The sequence below is a fragment of the Necator americanus genome, chromosome I, assembly GCF_031761385.1.
Source record: "Necator americanus strain Aroian chromosome I, whole genome shotgun sequence".
NCBI lineage: Eukaryota > Metazoa > Nematoda > Chromadorea > Rhabditida > Ancylostomatidae > Necator > Necator americanus.
This window is the reverse complement of record NC_087371.1, coordinates 21,196,001-21,214,111: the sequence shown is the minus strand read 5'-3', so window position 1 is coordinate 21,214,111 and position 18,111 is coordinate 21,196,001. Positions and strand designations below refer to the sequence as shown.

At 42.7% G+C, this 18,111-nt stretch overlaps 1 protein-coding gene across 1 annotated transcript; it reads left to right on the top strand.

Annotated features, from left to right (window-relative positions):
- Positions 1-12,138: 12,138 nt before the first annotated feature.
- Positions 12,139-17,956, top strand: RB195_006406 (uncharacterized protein; the record flags this gene model as incomplete). The annotated part of the gene is made up of 5 exons (XM_013448647.2): positions 12,139-12,223; positions 13,440-13,534; positions 14,648-14,702; positions 14,838-15,031; positions 17,810-17,956. 5 exons carry the CDS (start codon positions 12,139-12,141, stop codon positions 17,954-17,956), a joined length of 576 nt encoding a protein of 191 aa, XP_013304101.2.
- Between the last annotated feature and the right edge of the window lie 155 nt (positions 17,957-18,111).

Below are 18,111 nucleotides of genomic sequence, written 5' to 3'. Positions count from 1 at the left end.
GACAGATGAAGGGTAACAACAGTAAAAACCTATGACCGAGAAAGCTGGAGATGCTGTAACGATCAAGCGAAAAATAGGTAGCAATGATACATAATGTACTGCCTCTAGTCAGCAATAATTAAGTCTGCATGTCGCTATCGGACAAAAACACTAACAAGTTTAATCTCATTCCAAGGGGTCGAAAACTGTTGTAACTAGAAACAGAAAAGCAGTTAAAATTGGTTAACCCTGTAAAACAAGATTTCAAAAAGGGTGTCGAAAAAGCTGATCTCTTCGACGAATTTGAAACCCACTTTTATGATCTACGACAACGATTCGCAGAGACGTCATTGCTGAATGAGAGAATCTGATATCTTTACTGATATCAACTCGCACATTTTGTATTTTATAACAACCTGATCCCGTTGCACTGGAACATGAAGATGAAATGAAGATCTACTATCATATAAAGCATAAAATTGTTCTATCATTCCAGATAATCTCTTCTTGGGAGAAAATTCTTCATATGGCACTAAAAACGGAAAGAAAATCATAATAGTAAGTTACAGTTGGGTCAAAACGAACTGAACTTCGGTGCAGTTGCGTATGCGGCTGCCCACGAAGCGACGCAGCGGAGCAAGCTGTTGGGATCGATGTGGGAGCATAGCTTGCTCACACATCGCTGCAGTCCGAGTGAAGTTAGCGATGGTTCCACCTCAATTACAACCGCTCGCTCTACCGCACCGCTTCGAGCGCGGCTGATTGTGGAACTGCACGAGCATCGGACCGTTTAGACCCCGCTACCGTGATTGGTAATAGGTATGACTACAACAGTACGATCGGTGTGTCTAGACAACTCTGGAGCAAACCAAGCTTTCCATCCCTCCTAGGTGCCGATGGTTTGGTAGCAGATAAGCAATGAAGGGTGGAAACACTTGATACATCGACTGGTCCCCGCAAACCACTGGCCAGGCACGCGTTCAAAAACCACAGACGATTCTGAATTGAAGTGCAACGTGTGGGCGGATCCCAAATGGGTTGACCAACGCCATGCACCTTATCCATAATACCCGCAAAATTAACCCCTACATCATGGCGACTCCCATTCAAGGATGGCGCCCAGTTCTTGTGACTACTACGTTGCATTTCACTACAGCTAAAAGACACATGAAATTAAATGGCATTAAGAATGAAAGGAGCGAGAACCTCTAACGTCCACAAGAAGCAAAATATCACTGCTTCGCTAATAAGCAGCTGAGTCGTGAAACGATTGCTCATTCTGTTTCGGCGGCTGCGATGAAACGCTCCAAGTTGGAGCACAGTAACCCCATGCTCCAGCACTTTTGAGGGGAATAGAAAGCGAAGTGGAAATGCAACATATGCATCACTACACTAGGGTACACATAAGCACCTCATTTCTGAAACTCTACCTTGGATCCGTTTAACTCTGGCAAAATGGTTATATTTGCTTCCTCACCACAGCGTCTTCGAATGTGAACACTCTGTGGCATCAAACATCCATTAGCAGACCCAGTCAAGGTTTGAATAGCTCTTTACTCTTTATTACTTTTATTTTCATTTCTGATTCCAGATAAAATAGCAAAGCACTAAATTTACAATATACACGTTGCTTCAAAAGCTTTCGCATTCGAAAGCGTTCAAACAAAACATTTCCATAACGCCCGCAACGCCAGCAGAAATCTGTGATTTTCATAGTGCGTGCCGCTGTCGTACGTTGTGCAAGATACGTTGCCGGACAATCCCTTAATGGCATCACCCCACGAATCTGAGGCGGTACGGATTTCAGGAGGAGTACTCGTGCATGGGATAGTAGACTATGGAGAGGATGGTGATTCCATCCATTTCTTTCTAATTGCCGTAAAAAACGGTCCGGAAGATGCGCCTCCGAGCGTTCCGGCGCGCTATTTTATACAAGGAGTCCGATTGGAGCGCGCCAGCCTCGTGCACGCGCCGCATCTTCCAGGCCGTTTTTTACGGCAATTGGGAAGAACTGGACGGAATCACCCCCTCTCCATAATCTACTATCCCGTATACGAATACTCCACCTGAATTCCGTACCACCTCAGATTTGTGGGGTGATGCCTTTAACTTGTAAGCTACAGTGACAAGAAAAAACTTCAAAACACGCAGTCATAGTCACCATTTATAAAAAAAAAATAAAAACAAAGTCACTCGCGTATCAATCTACTTGGGATGCGCCAACTCGTTAACTGCAATTCGTAGTCGTTGAGGTTTTGGAACGGGTGTTGGCCTATACAATGTCACTGTTTTTATCTTCCCAGACAAGTCTGGCACCAATTTATCTGGGGAAAGGCTTGGCTGGCACTAGGACGGTTTCGAACCGACCGTTTGGCTACAACGGACCTCTAACTGTGCCATCCCGCTCCGTCACCACTTTTAGTCATGAAAAAACACCAGAACCCTATAACTCTGCAATTGGCTGCTTATGTCATACTTCATTATAAACGAAGTTTCTGACCGAATTTTATAATACAATATGGCTTCTACATCAAGATTAGTGGAGTGTCCTGGGTTCAACAGAAGACTCACCTCACTGCATCACAATCTGTTTTTGTTATCTGTTATGATAGGCACTGCTTGTTTTTGTGCTATTTAAAATCACTTCCTGGACATTCCAACAAAAAAAAAACGGAAATAAAAATATATAATTTTGGTGGATGCTGTCTTAACTTTGCCGTTTAGCTTGGGGACTACATTTCAACATAATTGTTTTCTAAACATTACAAAACTAGTTCTAATAACTCTTCCATAAGCTTCGTTCTTAGTAGTAACACTGACTCCAACAAATGTGTTCATCAAACTCAACAGGAACCAAAACACATTCAGGTGCACACAGTCAGGTCTTGGAAAAGGTGTAAATGTTTCCTCTACAGAATACTGTACCGAAGCATCACATATAGTCAGGTCAAAACGACATGAATCACGAGTGTAGTTGCGGTGCATTTGCGTACGCGCTCGAAAAGGCGCAGTGGAGGCGGCAGTTGAATCTGAGGTGGGAACGTCGCAAACTGCAGCGATGGGTGGTGTCAGCAATTGTTTCACCACGCTCCTAGCCGCTACGCTCCACTGAAGCTCCTCGAGAGAAGTCGCGTACGCAGTTGTGTACGTTTTGACCCTACTATATAAGATGGAGAAATCACGGAGTTGAAACCTAGTCCTATCCCTTTAAAAATACTAATACTATACCTGGAACCACTAAGATGTACTGATGCAGCAGCGCAAGCATCATGCAAAAACTGAACAGATTCGGGAACAAAACCAATTAGTGATAGCTTGAGAAGTTTTTGAGAATAAAAAAAAAGATGAATTCAGAACCATATATACGCACGCAAATAAACTCGGCATTCAGCGCATTCTTGTTTCTAATAGTTTTTTTAGAACTCCTTTTACGCGTAATAGTGCATTCAGGGTCGAGCGTGATGATGGGACACGATTCCCTCAAAAACGATCCCCTGTCTGTCCTTTTCGGAATTATAAAGAAGGAAGGCACCCAGATCAAACAGAGGCAACCATAGACAGTACGATTTCCCACTAGGCAAATTGCCTACAAAGGAAGTTTACAACTGCACCGAAGAGATGAATAACTTCATATCACACAGTTTCCAACAACTTGTGACAAGTGTACATGATTTTAATAAGGTTTAAAAGCAGGATATCACGAAATTGACTATGCTGCCCTTTCTATGGCCAAATGTAAAGTTCAAGGTGTAGATAGGACTATGAGCGTGTCCTGACTCAATTCCCCGTCATCGCCCTTGAAACGGCGTGGGAAGCATTTGTTCCTACAAGATACTTTAGATCGTGCTACTCTTGTACATGTTCCGCTTCCCTCGGCAGTCGATTCATTGATTTTACCTGGATAGACTGTCGAGAATTCTTGTTCATTCTCAACCACCAGAGACCCCAGCATCGTCAGCTTCGCGATACACTCCTCTCAGCGACCAAAAAAAAAAGCTCAGATTGTGTAAAGTCTGTTAGCTTTAAAAATTGTCCTATAAAATGCTAGAATTATTTTTTTAAGAGCCCCCCTTTTCTTCAAATGTAGACGGGGAATTGACGGAAAACTGACATTCTCCCTTGATTATGTTCCACTTAAGTGCTGGGACAGGCGAAAACCTGGGAAGTGCAAAATCCGTGCTTTAATAGCACGGAGTGAAGAATTCTTGCGTTCAACTTTCTTAAACTGAATTCCTTCACATAATGTTCCAATGTATTAAGAACTGCGAGATCGCACAGAATTTTAAACATTTTGTACAACGAAAATCACTCTAGCAAATACCTTTAGAAGTATTCCTCGAAGTGCTTTTCTTGTTCATCGATTTCATTCATCATTCAAACATAACTAACCTAACCTATATTAATACAACCTGAGCCTTTTCGGCAATTAAGTGTTATTGAGTTCAAATTTGAACTGTTAGAAAGTATGTAATACTAACTTGTTCATCTTTTAGGGGCATATCCAAGTTTGTCCTCTTTTGCAAAAATTTGATCGAGTAGGGAATAGAACCTGTGACTGTGCATTTCCTTCGCATAAAATTTTGCGATTTTACGGGGAAGATGATCGGTTGTTTTCGAGGAGGTCGTGGTCCATAGTGATCTTAGCTCTAACACTGAGTGAGTCTGAGCTTAGCATGTATGGTAGAGTCAAAAACGTCATGAAGCACGGTGAAGGATTGCACAAGCGGTTGCGCTCGAAGCGGCGCGGTGGAGATAGCAGTTGGAATCGAAGTTGCGTACTGCAGGAATGAACAGTGGTAGAAGTGCTCCTCACTCGATCCTTATCGCTGCGCTCCACCGCACCGCTTCGAGCGCAACCGCTTAGGCAACTGCACCGTGCTTCACGTCGTTTTGACTCGACTATATTTGCGTGACGCGCCCCGATACAGAAACCGAAACACGGAGCGCAACTGTGGGACGACTCAGTGGCTTGTTTTTTTTTACAGTTTTACATGTTAGTAACGAGACGAAGTCAGTCGAATCGAGGTGCAAAAAGCAGCTGTACTTACAAGCGAGATCCGGTAACATCGGAACGATGTCAATCAGATCCCTTTCTTATCATATTATAAAATACACCTCAGGGTCAGTGCAGAGTAGCATCAGACAAATCTAAGCTAGTTTGGCAAAAAGTGGCTGTCAATGAGGGTTATCAAAGAAAGGAGAAAATCCTTCTACAGCACTAAGAAATAATATGTCCGGAGCGCAAAATCGTGCGTTATCAGGCAATATTTACGCTTATTCGAAGGAGATACCCTGCAACCAGCTCGACACCAACAGAATGTATGACGAAATCGTTAATCAGAAAGATCAAGAGCGCTCATAATGCAAAAGTATCAAGAAAAACTGCAAGAACTAAAGTGTGTTTCGAACGATTTGTAAAAAAAAATACGACTGTATTGCAGCGAGGCACGGCACTGAGCAGTAGTGATGATACAAAACTGGGATCCTTGTAGAGAATCAACGACTAAGAAAACAAGTACACAAAAGTCAGTGGAAAAATGTTCTTACTTGAAATAAAGGAGAAATTTCACCTTAGGAGGTTTTCCACAAAATGGGGAAAGACGTTTCTAAACGGGATGTAGACGTAAACGCCACGTAACGATCAAGTCAAGAAAGTCCATAGCTACAAGTTTTTTTTTAATTGATAAGGGAATGTGAATAGGATAGAAGGGGACAAATATGCATAGCAGTATAAAATACGTAACAAATAACACACAATCTCCATGAACAAAATACAGGATTTAAAGGCATCACCCCACGAATCTGGTACGGATTTCAGGTGGAGTATTCGTACACGGGATAGTAGATTATGAAGAGGATGGTGATTCCGTCCATTTTTTCCTAACTGCCGTAGAAAACGGCACGGAAGATACGGCTTCGCGCGTTCCGGCGCACTATTTTCCACAAGGAATTCGATTGGAGCGCGCCAGCCTTGTGCACGCGCGCATTTTCGGGCCGTTTTTTACGGCAATTAGGAAGAAATGGATGGAATCACACCCCTCTCCATAATCTACTATCCCGAAACTGATGATGTTGGTCTCTGTGAGAAAATACAGAATTCCGTGTGTTCCAAGTAAGAACGCGGTATCGCTCACTTCCTCTGATCGTCCTGGAAAATCGCGGGAGAAACGCCGTTTGCCCCTACGAGGTACGCTACAACGCAGCATCTTCGTGCACACACCGCATCCGAGCGAGTGGTTGAGAATCAACAAGACTCCTCAGCAGCATATCCAAGTAAAACGAATCGACTGCTGAGGGAACCGGAACATGTATAAGAGTGGCACGATCTAAAGTACGTTACAGAAACAAACGCTTCCCACACCGTTTTTCAGGCGGAATTGCTCATAGTCCTAATCTACACTTAGATTATATCACCACAATTTCAGAGCAAATGACAATAGCAAGATTTGCCCATATTTGATACCCAACATGTGGAACTGGAACTCATCCACCTATTTCATTCTTTGCGGATGAAGTTCAAAGTAACTGTACGGATCAGCTATCAGCAACTAGCCCAGGGCATAGATGCGATAGTCAGAGCCGGTGGTCCGACACCCTTCACTTTTTGACGGTTGGCAAAAGGACCTCCTTCAATTTTGCACGGTTGGCGATATTTGTGTTGGGGTGTGAAGTAAAAGATCAGGAAGATCTGAAAAAAAACATGGGTTTTCAATACAAGCCGAGAACCTTTAATCGTGTCGACACATTCCCTAATTTGCGGTGCAAATGCGTAATTAATCTAGAAAAAGGCGCGACAGCATTGTGCGATGCTGTCTCCTAGACGATGCAACTTCTTACGGATAATAGAACGAATGCAATCAGCTACGCGTCTGCAATTATGGGTTCTACTGTTTATTTAAGTTATACTAGTGGGTGCATACGTTGGATAGAGTTACAATCGAGCCAAAGCGAACTGAAGTAGTAGAGGATCTCACTTCTCACAACATGGTCTTTTTTTTCAACGATACTTACGATCTGCAGATGATATTTGACGCGTTTCAAACGAAGCAGATTAATTTGAAAGTGATTTGAAGGAGACATACCATACTTCCTTAAAATAGAAAAGAAAAATTGTATAGTCGGGTCAAAACGACATGAATCACGAGTGTAGTTGCGGAGCATTTGCGTACGCGCTCGAAACGGTGCCGTGGAGGCAGCATTTGGAACGGAGCTGGGACTGTCGCAAACTGCAGCGATGGGTGGTGCCAGCAAGAATTGCACGACGCTCCTAGCCGCTACGCTCCACCGAAGCGCCTCGAAAGAAACCGCGTACGCAATTACGTACGTGCTTAGTGCTTGTCGTTTTGACCCTACTATATGTGTATCTTAGTGGTATGGATTTCATTATAACACGTGAATTAATGAATTAAAGACAGCGTATAGAGAGTTTCTCATGCCGGAGTCTCCACAGGAGTGAATAGATCACGTGACGTAATTTGCGAAACTCACGGCAAAACGCTTCCTACAAATCTAGGAAACGAATGGAACAACTCTTTAAACTCGTGCTAACAATGCAATGAATCCAGTAAACTTGATTAGCAATCGATGCGCCCTGTACTGCAGTACTGCAACCAACTGCAACTACAACACCCGCCAGAGATATCCACGTGACACATTTCCACTTCGCTTCCACTTTATCAAATTGGTGCTCTTAATCTGTGCACTTTCCTGACTTGTAAGAGGTATTCAGCGTTTCCGTTGTGGTTATTGCAAACAACGCAATCGCTATTTTACCTTTAAGGAAAGAAGCACTATCACAGCACAGCACTAACCCAAATGATTGCGAAAGGAATGAGCCCTTCCGCAAGCGTTACAAAGTAATCAAAATCTGCATAGATGTCACAAAGAAAGAATTCACATCATGCCTGCTAAACTTGTTGATTCAAATCAAAAATCAAAACTATTGATCAAATTGAACTGTACATCCCTTGGTTTCTCTTCACAGCAGATCCATAGTTGACGTCTACTAGCACCAGGATATGAGTATGAAAACACATCGATAAGCTAGTTGACTACTCCGTATAATTCATCCTCAAAACCACCGTCGAGTGGTGCTTCATTCAACGTCCGGCACACGAGGGGCGCAGCGGCTTCGAGAGAATCACATTATGGCGACCCCTTGGATGAATAACACCTCTACAGAGAAGGACAGATCTTATGGGTGATGTTTCCAGAAGGTTGAATTAATTGGAAAAATCCAAAAAAAAAAACTGGCACTAGTTGATGTAGCATTGATGAACGACATAAAAAAAGGACAACACTCCCTAAATATTCTTGACAACGCACAGAAAAAAAAACCGAAGCTAGAAGGTGATCGCGGCTACATTCTCACCTGCTCCTCCCAGCATTTTACCGAGACATTCGTACGCTTTTTAGCGACGACGAACTACCATAAACCATAAAGACCATGTTTAACAAAGAGAAGGAGAATGTCGAGAAAATGTTGTAATGGTACAGTGATACCAAACAATACTAAAAGAGCAATTCCTTGTTGCTAGGCACCATCACAGTTACTTGGCAGTGATCCCAACGGCCGTAACAAAGATCAATAGCTCGCGATCATTGTGCTCGACTCCCTTGTACTTGCGCCGAACCAAAAGAAAGTTTTTAACGTACATCTTTCCAGAAGCTACTCACTAGATGCGTTGCAATCGTTTCCGAGCAATAATGCGCTCGAAGTCACCTGCGGGCGACTGAAAGCCACGTCGCTTTGAACGCAACCGCATGAGCCAACTTGCGACGTAAACTAACATATCAAATCAACATGAATTGAATAAGAACATCTTACGCATTTTCGACTATGTAGAGAACTACAGAAGTAAACGGTCATGCGTAAACAACTTAGTGCTGGTGGGACGTAAGTGGAATGGCACTCTCAGAGGCTGTCCGTTACCTATGTCAGCAGAAAAGTATCTAAGCAAATCGAAAGGATTCCCGTCTTGTCCATAAGGCTGGATATTCCATTGACACATCTCACAAGTCAGAAGGGACGGATACGTGCTGAGCACAAACACTTTGGAACAAGCGACAACGACCACTACCGCACGAGAGAACGTGGACTCCTACACCCAAGTAAACTAAGCACGTATTCAGCAATATCATGACGGTTCTACTGAAAGTCTAGCGCATCGCTACTCTACAGGTCTACAGAAAAGCAAAAAAGAGAGGAGCACAGCGAGTGAGATACGACGACAGAGCAATGAGGCCCCTTCACCACTTGTGCTTTCCAAATACGTCGGTAGATGCGCGGAGTAAGTGTGCAAATCCACGACGCACAGACATTCGATGTATCACGCTGCGAAGGCTGAAACAGATGTGCAGAGCGGGAAAGGACGCAGAGCTACGACAACGGCCGAATTCTCTCGGAATCAATCGCGCCTCGTTGATGACGGTCGGTGGACTCGATCAAACGCATCTCAAATGTTGCACATCCGACGCAGAAGCGCTGGAATTCGCTGCTGCTGATCGTCCCAAATTATCAGCCAAACATTATTAGTTCCGTTTTGTGCTGATTCGAACAACGAAGAGCACAAGCACATTGTATACGGAAGTAAAAGTGAATTCACTTCAATATTTGAGATTGAAATCGCGTCATTGGGCTCCGGAAGAGTCCCAGTGCGAGTGTGTGTTCTGTAGTGCAACTTTCATTCTGTTCTTCCTTTCACGTAGCCACATTTATTAATGAGAATGATTAAGTAAGTTTCTTTTTTGGGTTCAATTGCAAACTTGCAACTTGCAGGAACATGTTATGAAAAAACCACACACAACATGGTTCGTGCGTTGTGAAATCAAAGATTTCGTCATATATCTGATCACTGAATTATCACTCGTGTTGGTGCGGCTGCACGGTCGATGGTTCAAAACCACCCTAAGCCGAACCATCTCCGCCTGTGTAGTCGGCAGCTTTTTCATTGCTGGTAATAGTTATCGACTAACAGAGGAAGATAAGAAGAAACAAAGGTTAGAACTTGCTGTGTTAGCAAGTGGTGAATTTATTCTATTGCCATTATTACATTTACTATGATTTATTGTTAATGAATAAAAATCAGTGAGAAGAACAAGCTGACTCAACCTGCGATACCGAGGTCCAATATGCAGGGAAAATTTTGGGCGAAAGAGTAGCTGCGGCCACTCAACACTGCCGTCATCCAACTCCACTAGAACTGCACTTGGAGCGCAACAGTTCGATCCTAGAACACAAAGATCGTTTTTAACTGTCAAATATGGATTGCGGAGAAACCATCTCTCAGACCATTTTCGGTTCTTTTTCTTGGTTGGAAGCACTACATGATACGACTTAGCTATTCACTTCCAGTAACTGTTTGGAGAGTTTGCGAGAAGAGTTAAAGTTGTTTGGAGGAAAAGTTAAAATATTAGTAGTTCCAGCTCCATCTTCTTTTTTCCTTTTAGTAGCTTTCGCCCCCATGTCATGGATCCCCGAAAGCTAATGCTTAGGTTTTAAGGCCCCAACTGACTCAAGTGTTCACTTCCAGTGATGAACCGTGGATCGATGAACTATCGCCTTCCCAAATGCTTCTCAAATGGGAAAGTCAGTTGCCGCCCAAAGGAAACGTACCACGATTTTGACATGGCCACAGGGCGAAAACAACAGCGAAAGCCTAGAGTTTGAATTGTAAATTAGGGAAACCAGCGTGGTTACGCCCATATTTCCTTCGTCGTCATAAAAGGCAGCGTTAAAGAGACTGTTCTTTCGTACGAATTCAGTTGCAACGTGCTACTCTTGTACACACGTCGCATCCACGAGCGAGCAGTCGATCAGTTATCTCTTCACCACCCTATTCATGTAAGACCAATGAATAGGCTGCTGAGGGCACCGGAAATGGAAGTGCAAATAGAAGCGCGTTCTAACTTATCTCAAAGGAAATAAAGCGGTTTCCATGCCGTTTTTCACGACAATTAAGGAAAGATGAGGGGAGTCATGCTGGGTTCCATAACCTACTACCGGAACTCTACGCTTTCGCTGTGGATTCCGCACCACGTCAAAATCGTGATACGCTGCCTTTATCCCATGCCGAGGTGAGGCCCTGAATGTTATAGTTGGGTAAAAACAACTCGAAGCTTGCGCAACCAACGCGGCTGACCTGGCAGTTTGGATGAAGGTGGGTCTTCGCTAGCTTCACTCGGACTGCGATGAGTGCTGCTAGCGAGCTCGTTTACAAAATCGAAGCGATACCCCATCGTTTCATTTTGCACTCAGTACCTCTCCCATCGAACACAAAATTCTGTGCAAAGACGGAAACCGCGCGTACATCCACGAACTAACCAGCAGACTGTTGTTCAGTGTCGAAGTCGCATCGGAGCCACTAGTGGTCGGACTCTGATACTGGTCCGCATACGTCTTCATTTTCGCATGTTTCGTTTCATGTCCTTGGGCGCTTCCTTTGACGCGCAACGACTAAGGGCGGGTGGATTCCCTGTCACACATCCTCGCAACATGACAGAAGTGCTGCGCTGTTCCGCACAAGACGACGCGGACTTCCTACGGTTCTTTTCATCACAGCTTTCCTCAAATGAGATTCTCAAACATCAGAGGAAGTAAAATGCACGATGGCCAAATTGTCGTATCTGATCTGCAACGCGGCAACGAGCAGTGATTGGCACTGTATGCCGCACGAACTTTCAAAACGTTCGCTCGCGGCGAAAAGTGTGCGGGCAGCGTTTTGAGATTCGCCGCAGAGAGCTTGCATTTGTCGTTACTCGTCCTTCGTCACATAGTGCAGCGCAAAATTATGTCCAGGTCATAGAGACGGCTGCGAATGCAGTGTTATAGCGCAGATAGCGACTGTTTTCCAGTCCGAGATCGGAGATAAGCGAAGGTGACGACCTGGACTTCGAGCTTTGATCTCAAGCTAATCTGCAACAGTTCCATGATGTTTAAGCAGTCGCAGACTTGTTTAGCGCATTGTCATTTCATTCAGTTCTTTTCTTTTTTCCAATTCTTGCAACGATCACTGTAGTTCCACTTAATAACCACTTAGAATCTCGTTGAATTCGTTCAGTTAGATTTCATCGACTTTTTTCATATTGTTGTATGTTGTTGCAACGTATCACTTTGTATAGGACTATGCTATACTTTAGGCACGTGATTGAGGTTCACCGATGGAGGGTAACGCGATAGACGAACCAAAAGATAGCAATGACTTTAAGGGTGACATATTGAAGAATGGTGAGACGACGGTGAAAGGTTGGTTGATCTACGCACAATTCTGTTCATCCAGGTACAATTGTAGTTCATTCACCGACATGCACATTTAACACGCATCAAACTACATACTGCAACAAAGCCGTTATTCTGAGGCTAAAGATTCTGCAACTTCTGCCAATAACAGCAAATTTGATTTAATGATCACTACAGTTTTCTTTCAACGAGGTGCAAGAAGTATTCTATTTATGAAAACGGAATTGTGCGAGCAACGGGAACGAATAGTGGCAAGTATGGTTTCCATTTTTTGCAACGGGACCTCACAAAATGACAGAAAGAAAAGTGCGCACTATTTTGGTTCGGTAATTTTCGGTGCATTTAGAGACACATCGAAAGAAGTTATACTGCATCTGCCGGGAAGGGAAATAGTCGTGAAGTGTAGTTCAGCGCAAGAGGTGGTGGTGGGATGGGATTGTATGGCAGCCGTGCCTTGATGTAGGCGGTATGGAGAATTCCGTAGATATTCTGTGAGTTCCTAGAAACAGGCGGTATGGAGAATTCCGTAGATATTCTGTGAGTTCCTTAGAAACATAACGTGTGCAGGCGGGCAGGCTTTGTAAGAAGCGCGCGCACCCATACTAATACATTCGAATCCAAGCGGAGGAAAGAAGAGCGTTGCAGGAAAGGAGTATGTGCTATATCAAACCTAGCAATAGAAGTAAGAGTTAAATAAGTTTGCGATAAACCGTAAAGCTGACTTCTCTTACTGTTGAAGAAGAAGACGTGAATTGAATTAGAACCGTTGTCTCTTCGTAACGATATGAGCTTAACTACACTTTACACTTTACTTTACACTTCAATAATGTCGATACAATTTGTACCAACTACGATAAGAAAGATTGAAATATGTCGTTTCAAAGGTTAGAACTCACGATTACTTTGAGTGCGACATTATTGCTGCTAAGATTCTGAGCGTACGAACCGTGTCGGTTCGCCTGTTCTGAGGACAGATGACATCCATTGCATCATATCAATAATACGGTGCCTTCCACCACTACTACCGAAGACCGCCCAACCTTTTTTCCTTCTGGTTTCGACAGATTGGTGCAAGAGTTGTCTCTAAAGTTAAGGACATTGACCTGATGCTGGCTCCGAAAGTCATTATTTAGATCGTGTATTTATAAAATCCTTGTTGAATTCTAACGCGTCTGAACATCTTAAGGAGGTTACTTAACTCTAAAAACATTATCCTTTAAAGGGACAGGAAAGCGCATGGACTATTTGTCGTGGGAAGACTATTTTATGGCAATTGCGAAGTTAGCATCGATGCGTAGTAAAGACCCTGCAACTCAGGTATGTCGCTGTTGCAAATATTTCGGTGCAGAACTGATGTAGATATCCTAAACTGAGCGTCGAACGTGTTGTGTTGGCGTTACGCGCTAACTCTTTAGTGGAGGTGTACGCTGTTCGATCCGAATGACTGGTCAACGTGACGATAGGATCCGCTAGTCCCTTAATTTTTTTCTTGCCCAGTGTGCTTCTTTTTTTCGTTCTTTTTTTTGCATAATTGTTAGGGATCATAGCTTTGCAATAGTCGGCTCAAAAAGTATTAAAACGAGACGGCGCGACGCTGGTGAAGGCGTGCACGGAATACTCTCTTCGGTTCCCGAGAAGTTCTAAACCTCCAGACCTCTTTTCTACTTACATTTTATAATTATTCATTTTCCGTATCGTAACGCACTAATAGGGCTTGGACTTGACAAAGCCCTTTGCCATTTGTTTTATCATCTGTTTCGTTCTATGGGCGCTCTATAATCTTACCTTGTTGGGATTCAATTTCTTTCTCTTTTTTGCAAAATGGTCGTCAATGGCTTTTTTGTGATTGTGTTCGTAGTAAAATCCCAAAATCCAGACTAGAATCGTGTAATTCTGCATCATAAACACAACTTCAGATTTGCAATCACAGCAGAATCTATATTCATGCGCAATTATGCGAGAAAAATTACACAAGCATTCAATTTACAAAAATTAAAGTCGTAGAGGAGAAATCCTGACAATAGAACAAAAGATTGTCTTGACTGAAAAGGAATTTTGGTACGAAAACGATTACGTAAAACGCTAATTTAACTCAATTATACCATTAGTTGCATTTGTTACGAGAGATGCGTCTTAGGATGTGATTGCTACAAACTAAAATCTCAGAAGCACTCTAGTAAAACAAACAATAATATTAAAAAATATGATTTTCTGGAATTACAAAATTCTAGTCCCGCACTTTTACGCGAAAATTTACGTGCGAGAAAATCTAAGTGTATGTGCGTCATCATTATGTCGATCACTGGTAGGACCGATCCACCACGCGCAATCACCGAGGACGTAGCGCATCACGCAAATACAATGCTTTCGAAGTCGACTGTAACTGTTTGGAGTTCTTAGTATCTTGTTTTCTAAGGAGTGAGCTTTCAGGTTGGTTGCGCCATTGTCAACCGGGACAACAAAGTTGTAGGCACAGGTTATAACGGTGGGGTTGCATCTTAGATGTAATCAACAGTATGCTTTCTAATGCTTTCTGGTTTTCTTTACAATAGGCTTCCGTACAATAGGTAACCAGCTGTACTGAGAAACATGTATGTTCACGTCACATAAAATGCTGCAGGTTTCCCTGTTGGGATCAGTGATGATGATTTGCCATGGACCAAAGGTAGCCCGGATCCTCTTGAGAACAAACACACCTATGTGGTTCACGCTGAAATGAATGCAATTCTAAATAAGAGTATGAACAACGTTGAAGGTTGCACGATGTACACGACATTACTGCCGTGTAACGAATGCGCTAAACTGATCATACAGGTAGATTGAAGCAATGTATATTCAGATGTTTGGATTTCCTATCATATTTTGTAGCCCTCATTCTTAATATGATGAAGTTCAGACACTTTCATAACTGTTCCAGTAGATCGAAAAAAAGCTGGAAATTTAAATTAAATTTTGTGCAATTTTTTTATATGGAATACCTATCACAAATAATGTTATTCATACGTTTTACTTAGAGTGGTGGCTTACCAATTTATTGGCCTATCGATCTCAAAAGAACGATAGACTCGACTAGCCTCGTGCGATATTTTCGGGCTTCGTAAACATACAAATGCCTTCATATCATGCTCACTGTTTCATGCGAGAAAATATTGGAGTAACAAATAAGTTTTGAGGGATCTACAAAAGATGGCATAACTAGCGCTGAATTGCATAGGATTGTCTTGCAACATTTATGTTAAGGGGTCATCATTTCTCATTTAAAATCAGTACATATCATTTTGCTGAAGTGTAAACAATCTACTTTGTTTGTACTCTATAACTATGTAAACCTTTGTGTGAACAAAACACAATTTGTGGTAAGCGCTTATTTGTTTTAATGTAAAGAAAGTGCAGCTGGCAAGCATCGATTGTTGTGTGAAGAACATACGGAACATGTTCCATCAATGAAAGCAAAAGAGTAATGTTTCCGGCCTTTTAAAGTGACGATTTAGAAATTAGCGAGAAAAAAAAACGCGAAGGTCTAAAAAGTTTATAAACGCTGGGGTGGAGCCGGTATTAGACCAAGATTCATGCCAAACTCAGGAGGAGCTCGCTGAAACCTTGGACTCAACAAGCGATTTCAAACCTTCTCAAAGCTATGGGTATGGTGCAAAAACAAGGAAGTTGGGTTCCGTATAAACTCAAATTAAGAGACGTCAAATGCCGTTTAATCACGTGCGAACAACTGCTCCGAAAACAAAATCAGAAAGGTTTTTGCATCGAATCATGACGGGAGACCACCAATGGATCCACGCCGAAAGCCCAAAGCGCAGATCATCCCGGGGTCAGCCATGCATCATTTTCAACGGCCAAAATGAATATTCATGGCAAAAAGCTAGTGCTGTGGATCTAGAGGGACTAGCTCGAAGTGATCTGCTATGAACTACTCCAACCTACCGAAACCATCAGTTGCACGAGCTGTTGTTGGCGAACGTTACCAACAACAATTCGTGCTACTGAGCCTAACTTTAAAGCTCAAACTCCCCCAATATGCCAAAAGATATGACAAAGTGATCTTACAGCACTCGGCCATATGTTGCAAAAATCGTCAAGAAAACTTTGGAGGCGCTTCAATAGGATGTCCTACTCCACCCGCTGTATTCACTAGACATTGCTTCTTCTGACTACAATTTGTTCCGGTTGATGACTCAAGGCTTAGCCGAGCAGTACCTCACTGCTTTCGAAGAAGCCAAAAATTGGGTCGATTCTTGGGTCGCCTCAAAAGACAAGGAATTTTTTCAACTCGGAATCCGTACGCCACCTGAAAAATGAAGGAGAGTCTTAGCTAACAATAGACAATTCTTTGAATAAAATACATTTTACAAGCTTCTGGGGATAAAACTTCAAAGTTTCAAGAAATACCCTCAGAACTTATTTGTACGTCCAACATTTGTATGCATTAGGCTGCCCGCAGAATTCAGAGCCGCGCGGGCGTGTGGTTTGGCGGCTCTGCGGTTTTGGTGGTTACTGACTATTCAGCTACTCGGCTCTTAACTGGCTCTGAATTCTGCGAGCAGCCTTATGGATTCTAGTAGGACCTTTGGCACACAGGTGCGGCAGTAGTGGAACCCTTCATATCCCGCCTTGGCAGTCTGTCACGAGCAATTTCGCAATGTGTCATGTGCGGTTCAATCACGTTGTGTTTTTCAAAACCGCACAATTTTGCTACATTATCCCTCAGTTTTATGAAGCTTCTCAAGACCCGAGTTCTTCTCTAGAAGAGTGCAGCACAAACGATCTGATGCCTGGTGTAACTGTGTAGTCTGTTCGCTCTAGGTGTAACCAATCGGACTGTAGCGATGAGTAAAGGTTCCATCGCATCATTCTGTGCTCAACCACGTACGCAGTTCCACCAGGCTTCAGATCACTTCAACCCCACTGTAAATGGTGTCGAAACTGTCTGGTTATTGTGAGAGAAGTTAGCTCTCAAACTACATGATAATACAATAATGGTTAGCTACACGTCAGTTAGTTCTAGAAAATGTCAAATTATTGTTTGCTGCCTTATTCAAAATCTAAAATTGTCTCACATTGATTATAAGCTTTGTGTACACACGCGCGATCATAAAGAAATCAGTGCTGAACACGAATTAAAAAAGATCTTACGAGGCGAATATCTTGCCGTTTGGGCATAATTGGAGTTACCCTAAATTAGCACTGATAAAATCCACTGATTTACTGCTTCTCTCTTGAATCTGCAGATTCTGTGACAAATGAATGGTCCTCACACCCCTTCCTCATCGGGAAGTCAGGGGCAAGCACGTAGTTTAGATGCGTAAGGTCGTGCTGAATGTCTTCAATCCAAAGAAAGAGTGGAGAACTTAATCATAAAAAGAGCTTGCATTGTAGTAAAAGCTTTCTGGTCATATCGTAGAATATTTTGAGCGCCGATTGAACATCCGCGTAAACTCTGTATCTAAAATTTTTAGAGCAATTTATGACCATTCAGATTCTCTGACCTGGGAGCTTCGTTCTTAAACTGGATATTGAACTCTTATTTTCAAGAAACGTATTATTATATGCAAGCGCAACAATTGATGGATTTTTGTTTAGTCCCGACTATCGGAAGTAGTTTTTCTCCATGATCGTCCTACAGGGAGTTGGACATATGATGCAACTAGGAAAATGTTCGAACTTGCAGGGATCAAATGTCGACAATTTAAGACAAGTTTGGATTCCGTTGTCATAACTTTCACATAATTTGTGCATGTGTTTGCTGTTTGCTTCGTAAGTGTATGTTGTTCTGTTCGTGTTCTGACAATTTTCAATTTGTGATTTGTGATGGTATGTGAGAGAGATAACTTTAAGTCTAGCTATTGTTCGTTTTCAGTGTCTTTTGAATATAAATTCTGTGT